At 38.2% G+C, this 11,785-nt stretch overlaps 1 protein-coding gene across 1 annotated transcript; it reads left to right on the plus strand.

The window, feature by feature from the left end:
* The first annotated feature begins 1,564 nt into the window (after window positions 1-1,564).
* On the plus strand, window positions 1,565-9,524 carry ppp1r8b (protein phosphatase 1, regulatory subunit 8b). Its single transcript, XM_037785444.1, has 7 exons — window positions 1,565-1,703; window positions 4,337-4,397; window positions 5,038-5,191; window positions 5,931-6,148; window positions 6,594-6,738; window positions 7,161-7,225; window positions 7,424-9,524. The coding sequence occupies exons 1-7, from the start codon at window positions 1,651-1,653 to the stop codon at window positions 7,775-7,777; spliced, it is 1,050 nt and encodes a 349-aa protein (XP_037641372.1). The 5' UTR covers window positions 1,565-1,650; the 3' UTR covers window positions 7,778-9,524.
* Window positions 9,525-11,785: the final 2,261 nt, after the last annotated feature.

The raw sequence follows: 11,785 nt of genomic DNA on the forward strand, positions 1-11,785 counted from the left end.
TATTCTGACCCACAATGCTCTCTGCAGTGGATTTGATATGCGTAAGAGGGTCAAAGTTAAAGGCACAATGTTATGACAAAGTAGTATGTCCCAATTACATGCATACTGCATGCAACAAACTTTGTAAGGGGCAGCTGCAGTATGTACTAAAAATAAAAATAAAAAGTATGTGATTTGGAAAGCACCCAGTGACTCATTGTAGAGAACATGTATGCTCTTTTTAGTAACCACAGTCAACACACATCAGCTCATTAGGTGACAATAAAACCAATGCACCTGTGCTACTCATGTTCTCAAACCACTATCGCTCTCTCCACAACAACACAAACCAGATACATTTAAAAAAAGAAAATGTTTGCAGCACGTAGCTATTTTGAGTCAGAAATTTAGGGTCTGGGGACCCCTAGTGGTTGTTGAGAGAATTTAATGTTGTTCTTTGTTCACTGTAATTGCCCTCGATGTTAGCACAGTGAGATCATAATGTACACAATTTAATTTTAAATTGTGGATATAATAGATTTTATTATTGGTGGTCTAATTCGGATGTAACGTCTTACACACCAAAAAACTGACAATAACCTGATATTTTCAGGTGGAATTTCATTCATTCATTCATTCTCACTGTGCAATATCATTTTCCACTTGTGTAATTTTGTTAATAGTCTGTTTATTGTCAATACTGTATTAACTGCTCCTATTTTTTATACTTCCTTCTATTTAAATGGTTCATATTTTGTTACACTTTGTTTAGCTCTTTTTTTTACTGTGTTAGCTGATGCATCTTGTTTTTTGCACTATCCCCTTTGCTGCTGTACACTGCACATTTCCCCACTGCGGGACTAATAAATGAATATCTTACCTTATCTTATCTTACCATGGCAGACAGATTTTCTTTATATTAAGAAATATTATTTTTAAGAAGAAATTCTAACACCTAAATTAAATATATGGTAACACTTAATTTTACAGGTCCACAAATTTAATGGTAATTAGGTAATAATTAGCAAGTAACCTATTTGAAATTTCTTTGGAATTATCTTATTAATTATCTTATCTTATCTTAAAGGTCCCATATCGTGCTCAGGTTCATACTTGTATTTTGTGTTTCTACTAGAACATGTTAACATGCTGTAATACTAAAAAAAAACTTTATTTTCCTCACACTGTCAGCCTGAATATACCTGTAATCACCCTCTGTCTGAAACGCTCCGTTTTAGCGCATTTCAACGGAATTGCAACAGAATTGCGTTGCTAGGCAACAGCTTGGGTCCATGTGTACTTCCTGCCAGCTGATGACATTCACATCCACTGCAACCAGGAAATAAACTGGGACACATTTAGTTTGTTTACCTTTAAAAGCGTGTAATAGTCTAAATATTGTATATTTGTGACATCACAAATGGACAGAAATCCTAACGGCTTGTTTCAAACGCACAATTTCTGAATACGGGCTGTGTGTATTTCTCCGTATATTGAGCGTTTTGATAGTTTAACAGTATTTATAAATCACTTAAACCTTCTTTATAATATAAAAGACATGAAAATCTTACTTTTTACAATATGGGACCTTTAAAAGACTACAACTCCCAGTCACCCCAAAAGTGACGTTTTACCCAGCATGCAGCTCGGGCTGTGAGAAGATGAGGCAAGATGGCGACTAAAATAAGCAAAGAAAGTGCTCCTCCTTTTGATTGTCCAACATGGTGAGCAAATGCACATGTTAAAGTTGTAACTTTCTGTCTGTAATGCAACACCAGATGCAGATGAGCAAAGCAGCTCAGTCACTCATTGATATAACTGGTCTTTTACCCAGAGATAAGCTTGTATAGCTAGCATTAGCAACTTAGAGCTAACTCGCTGCTATTCATTTACAAATGGCGTTTAGGCAGGTTGCTTTGATCCAGAAGATGCTTCACGTGTTTCACTTTAAGAGAGACAGATATGAACAGCAGCGGTTCAGAGATATAGATACAAGGCTTTTTAACATGTCGTTGCATTTGTCTGGGTGTGTGATAGCATTGCAATGAATGACGAAGGCTGCAGAGGTTTCCATGAGCTGACACATTACTCTGTGTTTTATGAATACTAACTCCTTAAGCATGACAGGAGAAGCAAAGATAAGATGTTCATGCATGGCTTGTAATGATCAACGTTGCACAAATGCCAGGAATGTATACACACACTTGTATTAAGACTATTATTTATACTTTTTTTTTTTTTAATTTGTACCTCTGTTCTACTATAATTACAATTAATATCTCAAGCTGAAGTGATTTTATTTACTTATTTTTTGTATTTAATTTTAATTTAATTTATTTTAAATTAATTTAATTTAATTTAATTTAATTATCTACAAACCACACTGCATTCAAAATCTTACTTAAGCAACATACAATATTTATACTACTATTTGAGACTCCAAAAATAAATATGTATTATAAGGTGGAGCCCTGCTATGGCTGCATCTTTGTCATATTATCTTTCATCTTATCTCTTTATGAATATACACACACTCATACCATTACACATATTCACACAAAACTCTCTTCCCTGAATTGCACCCTCTCTCCTTTTCTTTGTATTAAGCCTACTATTTATCCTTTTTTTTCAATTTGTACCTCTGTTCTACTATAACTACAATTAATATCTCAAGCTGAAGTGATTTTATTTACTTATTTTTTGTATTTCATTTTAATTTAATTTAATTTAATTTAATTATCTACAAACCACACTGCATTCAAAATCTTACTTAAGCAACACACAATATATGGACTGAGAAGGTATGGGAGATTTACCAGATGGAACAAATAACCTACTATTTGAGACTCCAGAAATATATATTTATTATAAGGTGGAGTTCTACTATAACTGCAATTAATATTTCAAGCTGAAGTGATTTTATTTACTTATTTTTTTAATTTAATTTAATTTAATTTAATTTAATTTAATTTAATTTAATTATCTACAGACCATATAGACACAGCTAGAAAAATAGAAAAAAAAACAGTAGGCAACAGTAGAAAAAATCTTACTTAGGTAAAAGTACAGCAATATTAACACCAGCTAAATGTACTGAACATATCTTAAGTAAAAGTACTCATTATGCAGAAAAATGGTCCCTGTGTGTGTTATATTTCAATACAGTATTACTGATCACTGATGCTTTTGGTGTTCGTATTTTATATTATTTACCCCTTAAGCATGACATGCTTGTAATGATCAACGTTGCACAAATGCCCGGAATGTATACACATGTATAGATGTTCTTCCTCACTGTACAGAGAATGAGAGAAACTATGTTATAAGATGTAGTAGAGGCACATGATGATGCTTTATCAGTGAAGGAAGACATATTCAGAACCTTTTAGTAGAAGAAAAGTACCAATATCCTAGTAAAAGTATAGCCACACTGCATTCAAAATCTTACTTAAGCAACATACAATATATGGACTGAGAAGGTATGGGAGATTTACCAGATGGAACAAATAACCTACTATTTGAGACTCCAGAAATATATATTTATTATATGGTCGAGCCCTGCCATGGCTGTATCTTTGTCATCTTATCTTTCATCTCATCTCTTTATGAATATACACACACTCATACCATTACATATATTCACACAAAACTCCCTTCCTCTGAATTCCACCCTCTCTCATTTTTTTGTATTAAACCTATTATTTATCCTTTTTTTTCCAATTTGTACCTCTGTTCTACTATAACTGCAATTAATATTTCAAGCTAAAGTGATTTTATTTACTTATTTTTTGTAATTTAATTAATTTTCTACAGACCGTATAGATACAGCTGGAAAAATAGAAAAAAAAACAGTAGGCTAGATGGTGAATGTGATTGTATAAGTTGCTGAGACTGAAATTAAAAAAAAATCTTACTGAGGTAAAAGTACAGCAATATTAACACCAGCAAAATGTACTGATATGCAGAAAATCCAGAAAAATGGTCACTGTGTGTTATATTTTAATACAGTATTACTGATCACTGATGCGATGGTGTTGGTGAAGGTGGGGCTAATTTTAACTACTTTATTTACTGTAAAGTAATCTATAACAATGCATCATATTTAAGGAGATCATCATTGGTTTTGTAAAATCTTAATCTGCACATAACTACTAGGCCTAACTATAAACTGGGAGATAAATATAGTGGTAAAAGGGCAATATTTGCTTATATATTTTTTATGAATACTAACCCCTTAAGTATGACAAGAGAAGCAAAGCGAAGATATTCATGCATCGCTTGTTATGATCAACGTTGAACAAATGCCCGGAATGTAGACTGTAAATGTCTAAAATGTTCATGAACTGGTTTCTTTCAGGGCAGGCAAGCCGCCCCAGGGGCTCCATCTAGACGTGATGAAGGGAGACAAACTGATGGAGGTAACTGGCCTTGCTATCACTTTAATGTTATTGTAAACTCGTGTTAAAGCATGTAACGTGGGGGAAAAAAAGTTCGGAAACTTGTGCTTGGTGGATTATTTCTCTGTTGTTACAATGCTAATTGTCATTGTATTTTACATCATTGGAAAGCCTGTTTATTTACCTTCACAATGATGTCCAACATGTAAGGATCATGCATTTGTGGGATGAGCAGCACAGCTGATTATGTGGGTAGCGCCCAAGAACAATTTGCCAAAATGCTCTGCCAATGGTAAACAGTGTATTCTCCTGTTGGTATGGACTTATTGTTTTGAGTTTGTTGGTGGACCAAACACAAGTTTCCGAACTTCTTTTTCCAAGTTTATTTGATACTATTGTGAGATGTAAGGTAGTTGAATGCACCAGATACAAGCATGACAGTCCACTTTATCCCAGGAGTGTTGCACACTTGGGGTTTTTTCTATGGCTGCATGGCTTCAAAACGGTGCGAGAGCAGCATCAGCCCTGATATTTAAGCTTTTCAGTGGGAAGCAGCACTGTTAAGTTATGACTCAGAGGCACAGAAACATTGTAGACTGTTTATTTTTTTTTACCAGTTGTTTGAATGACCGTGATTCACTGAAGCTGTCTCTCCCTGTAGAAACTGATCATAGATGAAAAGAAATACTACTTGTTTGGGAGGAACCCCGACTGGTGTGACTTCACCATCGACCATCAGTCATGCTCGCGTGTCCACGCTGCCTTGGTCTACCACAAGCACCTGAAAAGGGTCTTTCTCATAGACCTCAACAGCAGTAAGAGATCATTCACAATCACAATCACACTTGTATACTCATGTTATATTTAGAACTAGATTCTGGAAAGACATGTACATTATGCTAAGGGCTGACAAACTAATAAAACTAGCCTGCAAAGAATCATTTTTACTTGACAGGTACATTAGAGTTGAAACCGTTGACCATTGATTAATCGATTAGTTGATAGACAGAAAATTAATTTGCAACTATTTTGATAATCAATTCATCGTTTTAGAATTTTTTTTGTAAATGTAATGTTTTCCAGCTTTTTTTCCTTTTTTCCTTTATTCTGACATTTTATACACGAAGCAATTGTGTAGACGGCGTCTGCACGCCATTTAAAACGCTGCCGGATGCCCCGCTAAATTCAAGCAGCAAAAGCAGCTAGCACGCCTACCTCGACCACATGGCTGATACAAATATAACAGGATATTTGGGTATACTGCGATTACAGTCTTAGCCCTAAATAATGGAGTACAGTGTGTTATGCTGTTACAACTGACTGAGCATTTCTCTGTGGCATCGTTGTCTCGTCATCGATTAAAGACACAATAAACCTTGAACGCTCTGACAGATCCATGCTTTGTTTAGGCTGTCTCCTCCTCCTGCCGGCAAATGTTTTCCCCTACATTTAAGAGAAAATGCTCCTTCCATGCCGCTCTTCATCACTTCTCGCCGGAAAAGGAGCGCACCCTGTCTTACCATATGCAAACCTCTTTGATTGTCACCATTTTAGCACACGGTACTTTCCTCGGACACATCCGCCTGGAGGCACACAAGCCTCAGCAAGTTCCCATAGACTCTACAATATCTTTTGGGGCTTCAACAAGAACCTACACCATCAGAGAGAAACCCCAAACCCAAGGCAGCTCTGGCACAGGAGACAGTAAGACAGGAGAGGACGAGGAGCTGAAAGGACTGCTTGGGCTTCCAGAGGAAGAGACAGAGCTGGAGGTACGTTTGGTTTTCTCGATCATAACAATATTCTCATGCTCTCAAACATGAACTATATAAAAGAGAAAGAAAATGGCTGCATCTTTTGTCCTAATTATTAAATTTTTTGCCCACAAATTGCTGGTTTAGGTCAACTGCACAACAATGTTTAAATGTATTTTAGTCCTTTACAGTTATTATTATTATTATTATAGCTATCTTTATGAAGTGTAATATTTTGCATTTTGTTTTAATCCTCACAGATCATTGATTGTATTAATGTAACGAACATAACATTACACCAGATCTAATGATTACATGACCGATTTATGCCTATTTATTAACAAGTAGTTATCTTTTCCCTCAGTGTTATGATGCTACCTATTGTTATCCTGCTCAGTCTGGTATAGTGTTGTGTTGTAAAGTAGTAATATCTTAATATCAATACCTGTCTGCATCTTGCCAGAACCTGACAGAGTTCAACACGGCTCACAACAAGCGCATCTCCTTACTAACCATTGAGGAAGGTAATCTGGAAATCCAGAGACCTAAAAGGAAACGGAGGAACTCCAGAGTTACCTTCAATGAGGACGACTCGATCATTAACCCAGGTATGAATCAAAGGGAAAGCAGTATTGAACACTCATACATTGAAACAACTGTGTTTAACTCTATGTTGTTTCTACTGATGATGCCAAACCCAACATTTTGTTTTTTGTTATTGATTGCTTTCATTTTTAAGTAGTCTTTTTGTAAGATTATTTTAAGATTGTTGAGTTTTACAGCATGTAACTGAGAGGGAAATTAGTTTAGAGGATTTTAGTTTTGACCTCAGCCAAGACTTTTACAGAGAGTAAACATATTAAGTCATTTGTTTAATGAATGTGATTGGAAGGGTTTTGCAGTGAGGGTCCTCCTGTCATGCTGTATATAACCAAGCTATATCACTGATAAGATATTTGCAGCATTTCTACTTTTCAATTTATTACTTTTCCGTAATAAATTGTAAAACTTGTATTTTAAATACTTACAGAGGATATAGACCCTTCGGTGGGACGGTTTAGAAACATGGTGCAGACTGCTGTCATCCCTATCAAGGTAAGCTTTGCTTTTGTCATTTATAAATGTCTGATTCAATTGATACATTTAAGTTGACAGGCTATGAGCTGTGTATCACTCATCACATTAACAGTGCTATGTTTAAGCAAAATGATAACTTATAACATGTGTAAGCACACTATAATGTGAGCATGGCACCAGTGTTCTCCGAATAATTCTCTGTCATCCCTGCTGCAGAAACGCAGATCAGAAGGCCACAACACTCTGGGTCTTGATGACCTGACTTCAAAGCGCATCCACGGCTACAGCTTGGGCGGCGGTCTCTACGGGGACTTGCCTCCCACCAGTCACGAGAACCAGCCAACGGGAGCTCCAGGAGGTGCCGCTATGCAGGGAGGGCTTCCTCTGCCCTTCCCCAATCCAGCACCAGAGGTGGACCTGGCCCCAGAGGCTCCCCAGCCCCCCGTCACACTCAACCCCACCCCCGTCACAGCCCCTTACCTACCAGAGACCCACAACGAGCCGCGCAAAAAGAAGTACGCCAAAGAAGCTTGGCCGGGCAAGAAACCCACCCCGTCACTACTCATCTAACCAGTTTGTTAAAGCTGCTGACTCTCAGGTTACCAGCAGATACATCAGGGACGGTGACCTGGCAGAGGTGGAATCGTTCACTTCTCGATCTTTTTTTATCTGTTGCGTTACTCATCCTCATCCCAAAAAGGCACCACACAGTTTCCTCGCGGTCTGTCACGAGATATCATCTACATCACCAAGTCAGCAGTTGATAAACTGGGCCAGAATACGGCAGAAGCTTGTCGATTGCATACACAATTAACGTAAATTTACAAGACTTGGCGGTTAGCATTTGAGCCTCAGAGTGGCAGTTACATGTTTGTCTTTGAGTAACGGGTCATGTTTTGGATGTAAAGTTGGATTTTTGTTTTCTACTAAACACGTTTCAATATTTTTTTTCACTCCTTCTGTGTTTTGATAATGCTGTTAAACAAACGGCAAAAAAAGTACTTTTATATAAAATATTTTACTGTGAGGGGAAGCCAGAGAATCCAGACATGAAGTCAGAAACACAGGGCTGCTTTTTATTTTGAAAACCTATTGATATAATGTGAAATATTTCCATTACATGTATTAGACCAATATCAACTGAAGTGTCTTGTATTTGTCCAACAAGCCACTAGATGGTGCACAATGGTCAGAGTTTTCAGTGAGGTTTGGCTGCAGGTACCATTGTTTATGGCCTGTTGCACTAACCTTGTCTTTATGTGGCATCCCATGAAAGCGGTGCTGCAAGCCTCTTGCTGTTCATTTGGGTTCTTCTGCCTATAAAAGCCATTTGCCCAGTCCAAACAGTACCTTGATCACATTTGTCCTTTGGCTTTTTCCAGTAATAGATTGAGTTTTAAAAGGGTTGTTACTCATTTTTGCCTAGCATCAGTAAACTGAAAATACAAGGATTTTACAGTTTTCTACGTTGACAAATAATTGAACTGTTAAGTAGTAACAGAATATTGCAGCACAGTAACAAATACCAAATTTGCTGCAAATAAAAAGGTAGTAAAAAAACAGAAAGGTTTGGATTTAGTATCTTTTAATGGTCATGTAGCGTGTTAATATCTTTCAAATGCAACACAGTGCAGTTTATATAGTATACCGTTCGTATTTAGTTTGCCCTGAACTGACTTGAGACATAGGAACCGTCTTTGCACAGTAGGAGAAAATCATAGTTAGCCGTTTCAACCTGGTGGAACACTAAGTAATCGGTTTATACAGAGTGAACTTCAATGTGTAAAGGTCACATGAAATGGTATTCTAACTTTTATTCAAAGGTAGACCGTAGAGAGGTGACCAGACATGAAGGGAGTAACAACAGTTCTCTAACATAATCACACCCAGGTCATTGTGGTCACAGTATATGGTATGCATCTAAACCACAAGGCCACCACGACGCTTTTTTGTATTCCCTTCTGAAAGAGTGTTATGGGGAGCAGTAAACTCTAAGCTATCAATCTTACTGTAAAGAAAGGGGCTAGTAGTTATGGTAAGAGAAGGCAGGTTGAGTTAATAGAACATGCAGAAAGATGGTTAAAGGTTTGACTTTTAAAGTTCTCCTTTGCTACAGCATGACGTCACCACTAAAGAGACGCCGTTTTCTAGGAAGTTCAAGTGGTCATTTCATGGGAAGTTATAATCAGTGAAAGGTTGGAGAAAACAACAAAAGACGAGGTGTTTCACTTTTACAGAACCATGCTGGTGACTTTTTGTCCTTGTGGATTTTGTAATCATATAACTGTAAATAAAAAATGAATTACTTTTGACTCTCTCTGCAGTGTTGTGATTAAAGGTGCTATTGATGACATTCAGCCGCTAGATTCTCCCTCCCCCGTTCCATTGCATTCACTTCACAACAAGTCGTTGCCAGGCACTTACCGTCAAACTCAGCCATTTATCCGTTTTTTTTCCACACTAAGGCCCTGTTCAGACCTGGTATTAACATGCATCATGAGGGATCTGATCACAAGTGGACAGCTCTAATTACAGGTATGAACGCACTCAAGACGCATTGAGGACGCATTGAGATCGGATCTTTCAGACCACATTCAGAGGTGGTCCGGGCCGCATATGGCCACATTCTTTTAGCAGTGTGTACGCGAATGTGTGTGTGCCAAGTGTGAACAGATGTATTTAAAGCTGACCACTTGTGATCCGATCACTCAGGACGCATGTTAATGCCAGAGGCCTGTACTACGAAGCAGGATTTGCGGTTATCGAGGTAACTTCAGGGTTAACCCTGGGTTTTCCGTACTACGAAGCTGGTTCACTTCTTATCGAGGTAGATCACCATGGTAACTTGTGCTGAACGGCTAACCTGCTCCGGAGCAGGTTATGTTCCAGATAAGAGATCAACTCGTATGAAAACACCTTCTACTGACCAATCAGAGCTCAGTGCGGTGATCGTATGGTAATAATACACATATATGAAGAAGTTTAAGTCATATTTCAGGCTAAAAACAACACAGTTTAAACTGACAAATACAGGAAGGACAGCAGACTTTATGTTGTGGGTGTTTACCGCTTTGAATTATGTTTTTATATATTTATTGTTTTACTTGCTCTTGAGTCCGTTTCAGCTGAAAGGATGTTTAAATAATCATAGACGCTATTGTATATCAGCAGGGTAAAAAGATAAGTTATACATTCATCTTTGACACTCTGAAAAGCTATTTATAAACTGGAAAAACAAAGTTTGGAAACTTGTGTTTGGTCGATTATTTCTCTGTTGTTACAATGCTAATTGGCATTGTATTTTACATCGTTGGAAAGCCTGTTTATTTACCTTCGCAATGATGTCCAACTTGTAAGGATCATGCATTTGTGGGATGAGCAGCACAGCTGATTATGTGGGGAGCGCCCAAGAAAAATTTGCCAAAATGCTCCGTCAATGGTAAACAGTGTATTCTCCTGTTGGTATTGACTCTTGTTTTGAGTTGTTTGGTGAATTAGATGATTGAACTCTCTATCAGTAACAAGGAACAAACAAGACATATTGGCAATTTTACACTTTATTCATTTAATACAATATGTCAGGAGCCTCAGTGGCGGTGAAAGATCAATACGCAGCCACAACAGCCTGGCACCTCCTCCTCATGCTGGTCACCAACCTGGTCACACGTTGCTGTGGGATGGCATTCCATTCCTCAACCAGGATTGGTTGCAGGTCAGCCAGCGTGGTTGTGTTGGTCACTCTAACACGTACAGCACGCCCAAGCTGATCCCACAAGTGTTCAATTGGGTTGAGGTCTGGACTCTTGGCAGGTCGTTCCATTCTCTCTACTCCCACGTTGGGGAGGTAGTCTGTGATAACCCTGGCTCTGTGGGGGCGAGCGTTGTCATCTTGGAGGATGAAGTTAGGTCCCAGATTGTGGAGATATGGGATCGCCACTGGCTGCAGAATCTCATCTCGATATCTCACTGCATTGAGATGGCCTTCAATGATGACAAACCTTGTTTTGCCAGTGAGGGAGATGCCGACCACCAAAAGCTGTTACTCGATCGGTGCAACAATCAGCATAGCGTTCTCCGCGTCTCCACCCTGCCATCCAACTTTCGCAGACAGAACCTGGACTCATCACTGAACATGACCATCCCCCACATGTTCAGGTTCCATTGTCTGTGTTGTCGACACCAGCGCAAACGGGCCTGACGGTGAAGGGCAGTCATTGCGGGCTTCCTGGTAGCCTTATGAGAATACACTGTTTACCATTGGCAGAGCATTTTGGCAAATGTTTCTTGGGCGCTACCCACATAATCAGCTGTGCTGCTCATCCCACAAATGCAAGATCCTTACAAGTTGGACATCATTGCGAAGGTAAATAAACAGGCTTTCCAACAATGTAAAATACAATGCCAATTAGCATTGATACAACAGAGAAATAATCCACCAAACACAAGTTTCCAAACTTTGTTTTTCCAGCATATTTAGAAGAGTATATCTGACTTTTGAGTTTTCCGTTAAATTAATGAGTCTGTTAATTTACGCATTCACACATCTGGAGTTTTTTCTTTTTCCAGCTGTCTTTCCTG

Source organism: Sebastes umbrosus, chromosome 11, assembly GCF_015220745.1.
Source record: "Sebastes umbrosus isolate fSebUmb1 chromosome 11, fSebUmb1.pri, whole genome shotgun sequence".
NCBI classification, from domain to species: Eukaryota; Metazoa; Chordata; class Actinopteri; order Perciformes; family Sebastidae; genus Sebastes; species Sebastes umbrosus.

Excerpts from the sequence above, each read along its gene's own strand:
- ppp1r8b (XM_037785444.1), top strand. The coding sequence starts at position 1,651 with ATGGCGACTAAAATAAGCAAAGAAAGTGCTCCTCCTTTTGATTGTCCA. Across the intron at positions 1,704-4,336 it reads CCTTTTGATTGTCCAACATG|GGCAGGCAAGCCGCCCCAGG; the intron begins GTGAGCAAATGC and ends GGTTTCTTTCAG. Across the intron at positions 4,398-5,037 it reads AGGGAGACAAACTGATGGAG|AAACTGATCATAGATGAAAA; the intron begins GTAACTGGCCTT and ends CTCTCCCTGTAG.